The 15,869-nt window shown below is 45.3% G+C and overlaps 1 protein-coding gene across 2 annotated transcripts in view; it reads left to right on the forward strand.

Moving 5' to 3' along the window:
- Window positions 1–15,869, forward strand: part of LOC135904201 (uncharacterized) — a 56,063-nt gene that overhangs the window by 10,786 nt on the left and 29,408 nt on the right. For both annotated transcript variants that reach the window (XM_070527125.1, XM_070527124.1), the window contains exons 2-3: window positions 1,086–1,179; window positions 5,295–5,407. In XM_070527125.1, coding sequence (XP_070383226.1) covers window positions 1,095–1,179; window positions 5,295–5,407 — 198 coding nt within the window. In that variant the 5' untranslated portion in view covers window positions 1,086–1,094. The remainder of the gene's footprint in view (window positions 1–1,085; window positions 1,180–5,294; window positions 5,408–15,869) is intronic.

Genomic DNA, 15,869 nt, shown 5'->3' on the forward strand with positions numbered 1-15,869 from the left:
GAAATCTGACATCTATCGCAGTGGTCTAAAATGGATGAAAAATTTAGCGTTTCAAGGGGCCAGATGGCGCCTGAGATAATATGGCACCTAATAAACCCTAAGTAAACGTTTCCTTCACATAGAGAAAAGTCATTACGGGCAGAGCGATGCGAACATTAGGTTCAGCGAAGTTTGCCTACCGGCAGGTGAAGCCTAGGAGCATTCGCAAAGTCACACCATCACCCAAGAAGTTAACTCTTGCAATACTAAAAGGCAAGAGATAAGTGTAGATGCGGAATCATTAAGAGAGCATAGGCGCCAACTATAAATGTATTGCATGGGATCCGCATCATTTCTGCAATTCAGGTAGGTTCCGTCTGTGAGGCGTCCTGATAGTTCCGGAGCAAGACTCGAAGTTTACCACGCTGAAACACTGCTGCGATAATCTTGACAGGTTTTTCATGTTTCATGTTCGTATTTATTAGATATATGTAATAATATGTAAAGTAATAATAGGAGCAGGTAGAGGTAATTTGATAGCTGATAGCGATGAGTTTTAGACATGTCAATACTGTACAATATAAGGCTTGTCCAACATATCTCAAAAAGGAACATACATCAATTCGTTTTATGCACCTACATATTGTATGGAAGAAAATTGGCCTTGAGGTTTAGAAACCGCAGTTCGAGCGTTACATCCAAAAAAGGCCTTTTAAGCGTTTTACAGAACACACTTGTTGTGGAAGCAGCAGTGTATTCAAAGACGTGTGCGTTTTTCATCAATAAAAAACCGTTAGGTTATTTCGCCTGAAGCGCGCATAGTTTATTACGACTTTCTTTGACGCCTTCTTAGGCACTCTGAGCATTTTTAAAGGAAAATACACTGGCGTTTGCAGTAGAAAACGCCCACAAAATCTTTGAGCAGTGCCTGTCTTGATAAAATTTATGTGCGTATTTTATAAGTTATACGTGTTCCTATATCTATGACGCCTAATTATTTTGGGTCTAGAAGGTTTTTTTTTAAATGACAGCTCTGTTGTTCTCTCACAGTTTTCTCAAGTTTGTGCGTCATCAAGTTCAATAGATTGTATCCATTTGAAATACAGGTTTCGTCGATGGAGTTCGCAGCTTCAATAATCGTCATTGCCGCTATGCTGTACATCGCCGATCCTGGATCAACCTGCAAAACAAAACTGCCACGTGAGAAATTGTGTTCAGATTTCATGATTGCGGAATTTGTGGAATAGATATGTTTATATCAATGTTAGGTTCATTCATACCAATCAATTTGATGATTGTGTACTCATTGACGCTTTTGTATAGTGGTCAAGAAAGTATTAAAAATATGTCGTACAGTTAATTACATTATCCGCTCTTCACCGCTCTGCCCTTGACAAGAATCAAACATCGCCATTTCATTGTGACTCTGCTTGTCGACGCCCGAAGTTAGCCTGCATGAACAGATGTTTGAACTTCGGCACAGTTTGTGAACAGCCTAATATAAAACAACTTGAGTGGCTTTGACGTTGTGAGATGCTCGGTACATAAACGCACCCACCTTGCATGACCGTACAGCTACGTTCGAAACATCCCGCGATAATGCGGCTAATTCTAACAATATTTACTAACATTAGAGAAAATTAAAATTTTTGGAAACATAACAATTTTCCAGTGGCTCTGCTCGTTATTTAGCGCTTCCTATAGTAGTTTCAGAGTAACTGCTTCTGCGATGAATAAATCAGTACTAAGTAGACATGTCTAGATGGCGAGATTTACGATGAGCCTCCGGCTGGCTATTGAAACCAGTCAGCCTTACTAATACCCTAGAAACAACTTTGACATTCTGTCTGAATAGCCCGATAACGTTGAAAAATGAACGAATCTTAGAGAATAAGAAAAATGAGGTTTTCCTCTGAAAGCCAAACAGCAGAGCTGCCCACTTGAGGCGAGAAAGTGTTCCATGTTCAGTGTGCGCAGAACGTGCATGCGAGTATGCCGCCATTAAACAATGACCAATTGAAGCTTGATTAGAACAATAAAGATGCAGGTAAACTATGTCTATGGGCTTATGATGATGATGAAACTATGCCGCAAAATTATGACCAGCTCTATAGAATCGTTTGGGAATTTTGCCCTGCTTTAAACGTTGTTAAATCCTGAAGACCAGGATATAACAAGAAAGCATCTTGTGCCAATTATAGGAGTGAATTTTATGACATGTAAAAGTTACTCCACCACAAAGGAGCAGACTCCACCACAATGAAGCAGATTTTTTTAGTCCGACCGTTGTTCCCGACAGAAAAACGGCAACTTCCAATCTTAAGCCCCTCTTTCAGTGCACAAAGGTAGAGCGTATGTTTATCTACATGCATGCAGCATTCCCTACTGCTGCTCGTCTCGCAGAGCTCTGATAAAAGCAATGCATACACTTTAAAAACAGCAGGTTGTCTACGAGCGGACCGCAAGAATTAGGTTGGCCATTGAGGAAGTGTTGTCTCTAAACGTCATGCAATTGGTGTAGCTAATTCATCAGAGAAGTCTAAATGTTTCACCAACAAACCTGCGAGGTGTAGTGGTGCGCTCCTTCAGTGCTCAGCAAATTGGAGTGGTTACATTCTCGGCCCTCGTGAAAATGGTGGATTGCGTGGCTCTGGAAATCACCAAACCATTCGACGTCCTGATTAAGTCCCTGAGACCTAATTCTAGGTTTCTGGGAGACACAAGATTCGACGACGTTTCAATTATGTAAGGTTAGAATGGCGTCTCACAAAACAGGAACACTAAGCGACAACTACCGTACTTAATGATGATGAAACGTTCCTGTCCTTCGCGCTGCTGTACACTTTTGCACGTACTAAAGGTATTCCTTCTTGAAATGTACCCGCCGTGGTTGCTCAGTGGCTATGGTGTTGGGCTGCTGAGCACGAGGTCGCGGGATCGAATCCCGGCCACGGCGGCCGCATTTCGATGGGGGCGAAATGCGAAAACACCCGTGTACTTAGATTTAGGTGCACGTTAAAGAACCCCAGGTGGTCGAAATTTCCGGAGTCCTCCACTACGGCGTGCCTCATAATCAGAAAGTGGTTTTGGCACGTAAAACCCCATAATTTTTATTTCTTGAAATGTCGTCTTCTTAGTACACGAAACGCAAATGTGATTTGGTGGTTTATCAAAGCTGCGTAAGGTGCTTTGCAAGAGCCTCTATGAAAGATAAGACAAAGTAGTGATTCTAAAAGTACCAGAGATAATGGTTATCCTTCAAGCCACTGGTCGTCGGAATTGCAGAATAATGCGAGTTCTTGTCAACCCATTTGAACAGGCAATATCCTTGAAAGGCATTACTGTGCAGAGCTGCTGTACTAAGTGTATAGGCTGATCCAAGAAGCGAGCTCCCCATGCCTGTCCTTCGGCTTTTCCTTTGAGAGATTAGAGAGGTTGGTTAGTTGTTACAGATTCATTGCAAAGAAGCGCTAACAAAACGGACACAAAACACGCTTCTGGCGCTCGTGGGGGTACGATGTTCTGTGTCAGTTGCGTTGCGCTGCTTCAAAATCATTGTCATTCGGGAGACTCAGCGCGCAATCCAGTCTGACGAGATGATGGATGCGGCCTGCTGAAGCTTATAGAAGACCTCATGTTGCTGCTAAGGATGGCATGTAGTAAGACGATTATACTAATTGAGAAAGTACACCCTGTGTGTCAGCCCAACTATGCTCACCTGAAGCCCGAACATTACCTACCACGCACGCGAGTTGGTGAAATTCGCGAACAAATTACGCGCTCCACGCGAAATTGATAGTGTGCAAACGATGCATTAGTTTCAAGTTTATGCCATCAAAAGAAACCCAAAAAGGTCTACTATTGACGTTCAAGACATTGTAGATCATGGCACGAGTTTCAGTGGCCGCGTGCCGATATGCCTTCGAGGAATCGATCGTGCAGTTGGCTGATTTTTCCTGTGGTTCAACAAAACATAATGAATCAGGTTAATCCTCAGTGAAGACGCTAACTCTAATGTGCTGGGCCACCGCTATCATCACCAGTGCATTTCGGTTCGAGGTGCGCCTAGTAATTTGTCGAGGCTGCCCAACTCGCCGTCCATGTGCCCACCTTGGGAACAGAAGCGTGGAGGCGGAGATTGCTCTCATGAACTCAGCGTTGTAACGGCATCCGATGGGAAAAGTTACAGACGCCACTTTGACCATTTGCAGCTGACTACCCCGTCTTCGCTAGTGGTGTCGTACCTATGACCTTTCTAACACCGTAAAAAGAAAAAGAGAACGCCACAGTATACTTCACAGTATTTGCAGATACAAACAGTACAGATACGCAATAAAACCTACGGCTAAGGGTTCCAAAGACTTGTAACCCTTCTAGTTTGCTTCAATAATGTATTTGTTTATGAAATACCTCGAGAGAGAATACAAGCAACAGGGCATTACACCATGCAGATTAAAGATAAGAGTTCCATAAAACAGTTGACAGAATAATGGCTGTATTAAGTGTTACTGCTCTTTAAGTTACCTTCAATAATGCGCAAAATAAGCGCTGCGCAAACAGCATTTGGGTTTTCTGGAGGAAATTCATTAAGTTCACTGTCAGTTATACCATTTTAGTAACACGCGAGCAATTTAGCCTTGCAATATTCGACCTCATACTTCCTCTAATAAAGTTTAAGAACAGATTTTGACATTCGTGACCAATACAGATAAAACACAGAAAGGCAATTCCGATCAAGTAAATATCCGAAACGTCACTTACCAGTTTTTCATTGAAACTGGATTTTTCTCTCGCGACTTCATAAATATTTCTAGGAAAAGTTACTAGCACTGTGTAAAACCTTTTATTAAAAGATGAAGTGCAGTGTCGCAGGTGCTTCTAAAGGAGGTAATTGTTAGTTTGACTAATGTATCGATTCACACAGGCTCGCAAATTAGCCTTGGTGTATGCGTCATTTATGTATCAAAGTGATTATACTTTTTCACATCCCAAAGTATTAGTTGCAAGGAACCCGTATTCTAGGGTGTAACAGATCATTATGATATTTCTCTGCCAATCTTACTTTAGTTTCAAGACGTAGACGTCCACCAAAAGTTTCTTTTGTCACATCATCTAATCAATTTTAAATTAGAATAATCTTCGGTACCCTTTACACCCATTTTTGTTAACCTAACGGTCATCCGTGATCTGTTACACGCATCACACATGACAGGACTCTGGCTTTTCCTTATTTATTCACGCAGAGAGTGTTCACTGCACTCTCTAATATGAATAAATCAATTAAAATATATTGTATTCAAAACACTTACATGCAGCCATTGGACCGCGCCTCACGAAGGCAAAAGCTGCCTTTGGAGATGTCATGCGGACCTGCAAGAAAGAAATTCTTGAGTATGCAAAGACTGTTCCGCCTCAGAAGGTGCATCAGGTACGTGTACTTTCCCAAAGTACTTACACTGTATGATGAATATTGCAGAAAATCGCTCGTCGTCCTCTGGACATGCCCTCTATAGATAAGACATTTGTCGCGTCAAATGGCGGCGCATTTGCTAAGCATATGCGATGTACTCGAATGTATTTACGGGTAAAGCTGTTAGAGATCGAAATTGGTACAGCAGCGTTGCCCGAATAGGTGGCTAATACGTGCGCTAGAAATGAAAATGCAAATGTGGTTATTACGAAACATAGTAAGTAATATATTTCCTTTACTCTTGGGCCTACTATAACACACAAATCGAAGCCGGCGAATTTTCAAAGCCCATGCATTTACAACCAATTCTCTAACTTATCAAAATTAGAAAAATGCTCCGTTGAAATAGCAATAAAATGATCTCTCAGACTCTCTAATTTAGAAAGCAAGGAAGCTTCTATGCTTTTAGTTACAGTCAGGCACCCTGCATGTGAACACGTTCCGTAGATTCAATATTCTTCAAGAAGTACAAAACGAACATCTTTGGATTGCGTTGGTTATATTGTGTGAGCATTGCCCATGACAGCATGCCTGCGCCAGTGACAAATACTTGACGCACCGATAACTGACGCCTCCACGGACAGCCGCCAAAACTGCTACTAGGCCATAGTCACTGGACGCTGAAACCTAGCTCGTTAGTTAGCACTAATATTTACAGAATGATACGAACAATGATTTTACTGTTATGCCATGCGAAAAGAAAGGCAATAGGTATCTTCACGCCTTCGCTTGAAAAAAAAATCTCCAATTCAAACAAGAGGCCTCACACAGATGGACTGTCTGTTCTGCCTATCCCAGAATTCTCGCTCCATGGTTGCCTATCTCGCCAGTGGTCTAGTACTAGGCGTGAAATTGGTAACACTGGCGCACTTTTGAGATAACCTTATTCTATCAGGTAATACTTTGCGTCACAAACACATTATCGCCATTTTTTATTCCGCTTGGTGTGTCGACAGTTGCGACCCCATCCGCGGGAGTGGTCAGTCCATTGAGAAACAGGCCCAACAACGACGCCGGCTTTGCGGCACGAAGCGTCACACGCAACGCTCGCTGCACTTAGATGCGGCCATCCGATCGCTACTGCCGTCGTGAGGCCATTGCTACGCAGGTTGCCACTCGTCCGGGTTCCGATCTGTTGCTGTATTTTGCCGGAATTGATAGCACATAGCTTGTTTTCAGTCGCTGATTCAAGTCGGACGCCGGATCATACGCCGTTTGTTTCCTATACTTCACATTCAGCGCTCGCGCCTCCCCTTTCGGTGACACTTTCCATACTTACGCACACACAAAGCACAGCCAAATGCGTTCGAACATCACCTAATCTATTACAACGGCTGGTAGTCATCGTGTGGACGCTTGCGACCAGCGTGCGCTGAGAGGCCTCCGTAACTACAACAAACATTAAAAAATGCATGTAGGTAACACGTGAAAGACCTTACCGAAGTATTTCAGATGGTTGGGCTACGTCACCGCAGTTGCAGGTGTGAACTTTGCCGCTTGCAGTGACATGCATGGCCTCGTTTGCGCGTCAAGTGATTCAAGACGAGCTAGAATGACTTCACGAAATAGACTCAGGTTACCAGTGCGCGTTGTCTAGTGCATTACCGAACCAGCGCTATCCTGGATGCGAGAACGTCAAATTGAGTTCCGACCGCCATATGAAGAGGCACACGCCAACAATACGAGCTTTCGGTCCCACCTGACGAGTGGTAATTGACGCCAGCCCTTACCAGTCCGACGTGATACTGCAGAGTACCACCCGACAACACGATGTGTTCATGCGGACTGGCACTCCATGTCACGACTGGTTCTCTGGAATTCTACGCGACACCACGTCACCCTTCTGTGCTATCCTACCCAAAGCCAAGTAGTACCTCCTCTAGTTAGTTTTAACAGAGGACTACCTATGAGCTATGCGCGTAGTCTCTGAGAATAAATTGCGCGCTATTGTCGGCACAGCTCCCAGTGAGTGTCACGTTATTTGACGTACCAGCCTCGTGCGCAAGAAGCCACGTCCTCACCATTTAGAGGGCATCCTCTGTGGCACCAGTGGTCGTATCAACCACGTGGTAAGTTCGCCGTTTCCGCTTGCGTCCTTAAACCACTGCTCACCCGACCACTCCGTTCGCCGTCCCAGTGTCGCTGTCGGTCGCCTTCGCTGCCGCAGCTGTTAAACTAGCTTTTAAGACCGATGGAGGAATGGTCGCGGAAGGGCCGCATTAGCCAATTTCTTTGTCGGTTCTTGTGCTAAAGATCAAGGTACATATAAACAGTGTAAATGCTCCTTCTTTTGTCGGCACTCGTGCCGCTATTTTGGTTTCTTCGCGTTTTCTTTACGCTTCCGGATGGGATCCTGCAGCAGCCTGCATCACACTTGTGCGATCAAGATGAATGTTTTGTTCACACGGCCTAATCTTTAAGCCATCAACGGTCATGCTTTGTTGCGTTTAGTTAACGCTTCCTGTGACCCTGTTAATCTGCCTGGTGGACTTAAATAGGAAACATTTGAGGACCAAGCCAGAATTTGGTGGCAATGTCATCAGACATCAATCTACCAATTCTCGAGTATTTCGCTGTCTTGCGACGTGTGATAAACAGGTAGTTATCGTCTTTCGAGCAGCTAGTTCTTGAAAAAATGCTTCCCTGCGAAGGGTCAACCTCTGATTTTGCTCAAAGCGAGTGTTCTCTAACCTTTCCGGAATCCCATATGCAACGTCACATCAACAGAAAGCCAGCGACTCCGATACATAAGAAATCTCGTTATCTCTCACGAACAGAAAGGTAATCTCCGACCAAGTCGACGACGTGCTCAATTCAGGAGTATTGAAGTGCTTGGGCAGCTCCTATTAGGCTGATGAAAGTGAATACGCAAGATTTGCACGTTGCGCAATTGAAACTCTTCCATCAACACGCACTCTGACTCACTCGGTGGCTTCGTCTGCCCCGGAGTAAAATAGAACGCTGCATTATAGGAACATAGAAAAAAATTAAGTAGGAGCGGCACGAGGCTTAAATGCCTTAACACTCTTTGGCAATTCTCTCGCGAATCTATGCGTCCATCCGTCGGTCTCCAGCGCGTGACACGACGCGCTCCATGGGCATACTGGGGTCCTATGGGGGTACATATGAGTATGCCGTATTAGTATGGATGACTACTGATAGTTATGATTATAACTACATTGTAACGCAGTAGTTTGGTTCAGGAACACAGTACTAAGACTGCGATTAAAGAAACTAACCTTTTATTTGCCTTACCTGTGCCCACAAAAGCAAGTGACACTCAGACACCTTTGTGGTCTTAAGGGTACAATAAATGAAATGAAACGAAAACCTACTAGTGGAGAACACAGTTGGCGATCGTCGAAATTGGTTGTGCGGGTCAAGCGCGTCTGCTTTTATACACCTGTACGTGACTCGTCGGAAGTTGCAGTGTAATCGCTGGTGCCTGCGTTCCTTCCAGGCTACGCAATTTGTGTCGCACATAAATCTGATAATAAAAGGTTTAGCGAAAACATACAACCAGATCGAATGACCGATAGCATTCGAGTGAGTTTTGAAATCATGCAGGCGCGTCTTGCGCTCATAGATAACATTTTGTTGTTAGCCCATGAAATGCAGTCCCACCGAAAAGGCGAAATTAGTACGTGCGTCAATGCAGTCCTCCTAAATAGCTTGATCCCAATGCTACAAGCACGAGAACAAAAAACTAAAGTACACGTGTTAAAGAAACATAGCCAACAAACAAAGAAACAAAGCCTAACGGTTCGTTAGCGCTGGCAGAAGGGCCTAAGGTGCATAAGTTAGACAACTTCAGGTCACGAGCGGAGCCGCTGTGATCACGTAATGTCATCAGGCACGATGCAGTAGTCCAGTGCTGCAAGACACCGGATTATCCTGTAGGGTCCGGAATGCCGTCGCAGATTCTCACTCAGTCCTGGTAGGCATATCGAAGTCGCCAGGCTGGTATTCCACACGGTGTCGTCGAATATTGTAATGCCGGCTGTCGGTCCTCTGCTGGTTCTTTGCGCTTAGGCTGCCGAGATATCCGGATTCTTCGGCGCGCTGTTGATAGGCGGCAACGTTGAAAGTCTCTTCGTCAGTGACATGCGTCAGCATAGCGTCGAGAATCGTCGTCGGGTTCCTTGCGTAAACCAACTTGAACAGCGTGAACTGCGCTGTTTCTTCCGCTTCAGTGTTGAAAGCGAGGGTTACGTTTGGAAGGACGACAACTCACATATTGTGCTCGACGCCGGCGTACATTGCTAGCAGTGGGCGTGGGTCTTGTTATGCCGTTTCTTAAAACCATTCGTCTGCGGGCAGTAGGCAGTTGTCCTTTGATGGCTGGTCTGTATGTATTGCAAAATCACTTGGCTAAACATCGCTTTAAGAGCCGTTCTTGAGTCGGCGATGAGCACTTCCGGGTCTGCATGTCGTAGCTGGATATTCTCGACAAAGAATTTAGCAACTTCAAGTGCACTACATTTAGCCAGAGCTTCCGCTTCAGCGTAGCAGGTAGGGTAGTCAGTGGCTACGACGATTTGCTCATTCTCGATTGTTGACGTCGTAAAGGGCTCCAATAGGTCTATCTCAATTCATTCGAATGGTCAGCAAAGAAGATCGATTGGTTATAGTAGTACCGCTGGCCTTATAGCTGCCGTCTTCAGGAGCTGACAGTCCTGGCATTTCTTGACCTAAGCGCGACGTTGGCGGTCAGAAGCGGCCTGCAGTACTTGTATTCTTGCCAGCGTACGGGAAAACTTGAGGTGCCCGTCTGTCTGATCATCATGCAGGCTGTTCAGGAATTTTGATGTGAGGGCTGCGGGCAAAAGAAGGTAATTTGTCACGTGTTTCTGTGCGTAAAATGAAGAAAAAGTACGCCTGAACACTCTCACCACAAAATGGGTCTTGCCTTCCAAGTGTTAAGCAAGGCTTCTTAGTTCTGCGTCAGCTCACTGCTGTTCAGCCATGTCCTCAGCGTTTATTATAACCAGGAAGGTGTCCTCGTCTTGGTCGTCTTGGAGCGGCGGGTCTATGGGGCTACGAAATAGGCAATTGGCATCAAAGTGTTTCCGTCCGGACTCATGGACGACGGCGGCGTCATATCCTTGCAATATAAGGCTCCACCGGGCCAGGCGCCCTAAAGAGCCCTTCAATCTGTAAGCCAGCACAATGCGTGATGATCGCTGACGACTTTGATGGGGTTACCATACAGGTCAGGTAGAAACTTTGCAGTAGCCCAAATGATGGCATGGTATTCCTTTTTGGTCGTACAGTAATTGGCTTTCGCGATCGATAGTGATTGTCAAGCTTAAGCTATGACCCTATAAAGCTTGTGTTTACTTTGGAGTAGCACAGCACCGAGTCTACGCTGTTTGCGTAGGAACGCATTTCCTTATCGGCGTTTTCGTCGCAGTTGGTGGGTACTGGTGGTTACTGCAGGCGTCGTTTCAGCTCTTGTAATGCTTTGGCTGATTTCTTGCGATAGATCAATGGTTTGGCGATGCGCCTATTGTACGCACCAAGGCCAAGGAATCTGCGAACTGCTTTCTTGTCAACAAGCTACGGGAATTCCGCTGTCGCAGCTGTTTTCTGTCGGTCCGAACTGACTCTGAACTAGTTAATGACGTGGCCCGGGAACATGAGCTCTTCGTGCGCGAAGCGGTATTTTTCTGGTCTGAGGGATAGCCCGGGTGTCTTAATTGCCCCGAGGATGGTTCCACGCTGCTTGAGGTGATGGTCGTAGTTTCTGGCGAAGACAACATCGTCAACCCATTATACCAGACACGTCTGCCACTTTCTGACGTCTAGGCTCTGCATCTACATCTACGTCGGCTACCTTATGCCTGCCAGGACCATGCTCATCACGCACTTGAATGTTGCAGGTCTCAAGCAAGAGCCAAACAGCAGGACCTTTAATTCGAAGAGGCCGTCCAGCATAACAAAGTCTGTCTGTCTCGTCCACTTCATTTTGCCAGTAGCCACCCGTACGATCCATGCACGAAAAATATTTTGCGTCGCAGAATTTATTCAGTGCGTCCTCTGTCGGAGGAAGGCGATGTACGTCCTTCATGGTGATCTTGTTGAAGCGACAGTAATGGATGCAAAAGCGCACATTTTCATGCTTCTTCTACACCATGGCACCACCAGACGCCTACGGGCTTTTCGATGGCTCACTGATATCGTTACACAGCAGGTCGTCAACTGTTTGCTTTGTAGCTTCTCGTTCTCGTGAAAAAACGAGGTAGAGAAAGCGAGCGCAATCTTCAATTATTATGCAATGTTTAGCATTTGGCGTTTGACGAATCTATGATGACGCCGCAAAGCAGCCTTGTGCCGGTGACTTCGAAGGTTACGCAGTTGATGCGTGGGAAGCTGAATTTATGTCGAAAGCTCGTTCGGGAACTAGAGCCGTCGAACTATATGCGATGAAATTAGAGAAAACGAACCTGTTGCTGGATTCCACGATTTCCTCGATGTATGCGATTGCCGTGCCGTTGTTATGGGTTTGAAATCCTGGCTGAAGTTTGTCCATATCACTTTCGCTTTTGCCCCGTGCAAACGAGCGATAATTCTTGAAACGAAAATTTTATGGTCGAGCAGTTGACAGTGGTCGCCCTCGATGACTGCTTCTACTGTCTGCGGTTGTTTCGGTGCCGACGTAAATGGCGATGCTGGAGAAGGCAGGATACTGATTTGACCTCTTGGTGGCATATCATATCTCATATTATAGCATATCTCTTGATCTTCGTATAGCACTATCATCTTCGAATTAAGGTCGACGATTGCGCTTTGTTGATTTGAAAAGCCTTTGCCGAGAATTACGTCTCATGAAAATCGTTGGAGGATAACGAAGGTGGCAAGACAGGTTAGGTCATGAACGGTAATTCTCCCCGTGGAGATTCAAGTCTGTGTTATCAGGTGTCCTCCGGCGGTCTGGATATGAGGACCTTCGCATGCAGTCTTAACCGTCTTCAACTGGACCAAGAAGCGTCCACTCATGACGGAGTAGTCGGCTCCCGTGTAGACAAGAGCGGTGACGTTTTGGCCATCGATAAGTACGTCGAGGTCTTTTTTCTTGATCTTGCGTTGCGGTTAGGCCGTAGCATCGTATCACGGCTGCGTAGCATTGGCGTGGTGCTGTGACGTCGCGTCGTCGGGCTGTCTGGAGGCGGCATCTTCTTAGCGTCGAGGCGTTCTTTGGATGGCGGGCGTCATTAGACTTTGACGCCAGCATGGAGGCGGGACCTGACCGCGGGCGACGGTGGTCTAGGTCCTTGCGTCAGGCTGGGACTGTGGATCCTCCGGCTGCGATTTGGGAACTCCCAATGACCGCTGGATCTATTTTTAGACGATGCCAGTGATCGAGGACGCCTGAGGTTGCGGCTTTGGGAACTTCCTATGTAGCATGGTTGCTCGGATGGTCTCGTTGAAGTCGTCGATGCCAAGCGTTGATATTGTCTGGCGAGTCTTTCCAGCGCTTTCTCGATGGTCGTGGTTTCAGTTTGAAATTCGGTGACGGTCTTCGGTGGGTTGCGAATTAGTCTGGTGAACATGTGTTGCTTCACAGCCCTGGTCCGGAAAGGAACTTTCTTTTCTTCTGGCATGTCGCATTCAGCAGGATAAACAGGCGGGCCATCTCTTCAGTGAAAATGGCTTTTTTCTTAGGTAGCTGTGCTGGATCTTCTACAAGGAGTTCAGCCATTTCTCTTCGTGCGATTCTCGTGAAAGCCTGAAGAAAGGTGCTTCGAAACAGGTTTCATGACGTCAGGGTTGAGTCTCGAGTGTCAAAGCATGCCCGAGCAGAGTCATCCTGAGAGAAAGAGAAGTGGCAGCAGCTTGTCTTTGAAGTGCCAGTTGTGGAATGTTGGGATTCGTTCGTAGGTCTCCAGCCGTGTGTCTGAGTCTTCAGAAGGCTATCCGTGAGAAGTGCGTGGATCCCGAGGTTGTCCTAGCAGCACAGCCGATGCTGGACCTGTCATCGTACCCACTGACTTGGTGTTCGTCTTTCTGATCTGTACTAATAGTAGTCGGTGGTCCGGTGGCAGGTTTTGTAGGATGTGGTTAGCTCGATAGTTTGGGTCACTGTTTTCATCCTTTACACACATTGGACTAGGTTCTAGGTTTGACGGGGGTATCCGGTACATGGTTCGAAAATCATTTCCACTAAATTTCACGTTGTAGTGATGTTCAAGAGAACAGTAGCAAAACTGTGATTACCGAAACTCATTCTGGGGCGAACCTGTGCTCACAAAAACAAGGGACACTCGAAGCACATTGATAGCGCTGAATACAGTCAGCGATCGTCGAAATCTGATCTGCGGTTCAAGCGCCTCGCCTTTTATACATGAATCGTCGAAAGTTGTACGGTAATCGCTGATGGCCAGGTGCATTCCAGAAGCTACTACACAATTTGTGTCGTACATACAATCTGATAATAAAAGGTTCGGGGAGAGCATACACAATACACAGATGGAATCAACGGTAGCATTCAAGAAAGTACGAAATAATGCAGGCTGATCTTGCGCTGAGAGGTAATATTAAGGTGTTATCGAGTGAAATGCAGCACGCGACAGAAAGGATAAGCACACGTGTTAATATAAAGTTAGTACTAAAGATATATTTAAAAACGAGAGTAATGAAATACTACTAATAATAATTACGAGGAAGTTACTGAAGTATAGTGGTGAATAATTAAGGACGAATAAGAAGAGTGACGGTAAATATTAAAAAAATGTAGCCGAAATTCACTAGCAGTCTCTAGCCCAATAAAGAGCAATTAACGTTAGAAGAATAAGCCTAATCAAGAACGTTTAAGGGTACTTAAGGATATTTAGCCTAATTTACATTGTCTAACATGTCATGGTCCAGGGCTACCCTATTGAAAAAATATGTATGAGAATTTCACGAGAACTTCTGTACGCTATTATTGCTCCGTAGACTCAACGACGTCGTACATCACATGTGTACGAGTGGACATCGTCACTGAACGAGATCGTTCTCGAGTGGGTATATTAAACGAGATTATTCTCGCATAGCTATGCTTGACGAGATCGTTCTCGCACGGCGATGCGAAACGATATCGTTCTCGTTTGTGTAGGCTACATGAAAATGTTCTCATTCAGCTATGCGAAATGACACCATTCTTGTTTAGCTGCATTCTACAAGTGTTCGCATTTGTGTTGAATGAGTTCTTTTGTTCATGCAATATTTTTGGTGAAGTTCCACACCACTGCCAACATTGCAGCGATTAATTTCGATCACGTGAGTCGGCCGATGTGCCAGCTCAGAGACAAAGAGGAAACTTTTAAGACCCACAATTAACACAAACCATCTTTATTTTGTATTCTGAAGCATGGTTGCCAGGTGCTTGTTCAGGTCCTTCAGCCTCCTTGCCTCCGTATCCACAGTGCTCGGTGTTTTTGAAACAGTGCTCGTATGCATCTGCACAAAAATGTAAACGAAGCAGCCGGCCCTGTTAGATTACAACAAGCCATTGGAACTGACATGCACAATAGGTAGCTCCACAAAAAAAAGCGTGAACATCTCACAGAGAAACAGGAAAAAGAGAACACGGAGGCTTATGAGTTTTCTACCTACGTAAATTGATATTTCAAGAACAACCACAGCAGTTGAAAGCAAGTGCTCGTCCTCGCATTGTCTTGTTCTCGTCTCTGTTAAATGTTCGTGTTTCACAAACAATAGAAATGGCTGCAGAATTGCAATACAAGACCACTGAAATAGTCTAATACTTTTCCAAAAGTATTTTAATTAAATGAACAAGTATAACCAGCACAATGCGTTGGCGGGCTAGTTGGTGCGAATCCATGAATACTTTGTTTAGCGCAAAACGACACACACAAGAAAGACGACAGGACAAGGTGCTACTCTCAACTGACGTCATTTTATTGCGTCACTCCTTTATAGACCGCTCAAACCATGCGGTGGAGCCACCAACAACATCCGATCCAAAGAGCGCACTCATGCGACAGAATCCAAAAAACCAAATTCAGTGCTGTACAAAGTTAAGGAAGGCACACTAATGCACTGCGACTCCAATGACTGAATGAAAAATGCTTCCGATAACTCTCGGGCGGTGGTGTCACGGCTCTTTTTCAAGATCGCGGTATCACGAAACGGGTTTGCATTTGGACGTTTTACAATGCTGAGCCAAATTGGAACCTGTGCCTGTTGGTATGGATCATGTATGGCTCACGTTCTCTAAGGCGCTCGTTAACACAGCGGCCTGACTGCCCTACATACACTTTGCCACATGACAAGGGAATCTTATATAAACGACACCGACGCTGCATTCTACAAACTTCACATGGTTCTTTTCACAATCAGGTTTTTTACTTATTTTAGAAATACGGCTGCACAACATTGACAGTTTCTGAGGAGCGGAAAACACTACCGGAATTTG

Source organism: Dermacentor albipictus, chromosome 10 (assembly GCF_038994185.2).
Source record: "Dermacentor albipictus isolate Rhodes 1998 colony chromosome 10, USDA_Dalb.pri_finalv2, whole genome shotgun sequence".
NCBI classification, from domain to species: domain Eukaryota; kingdom Metazoa; phylum Arthropoda; class Arachnida; order Ixodida; family Ixodidae; genus Dermacentor; species Dermacentor albipictus.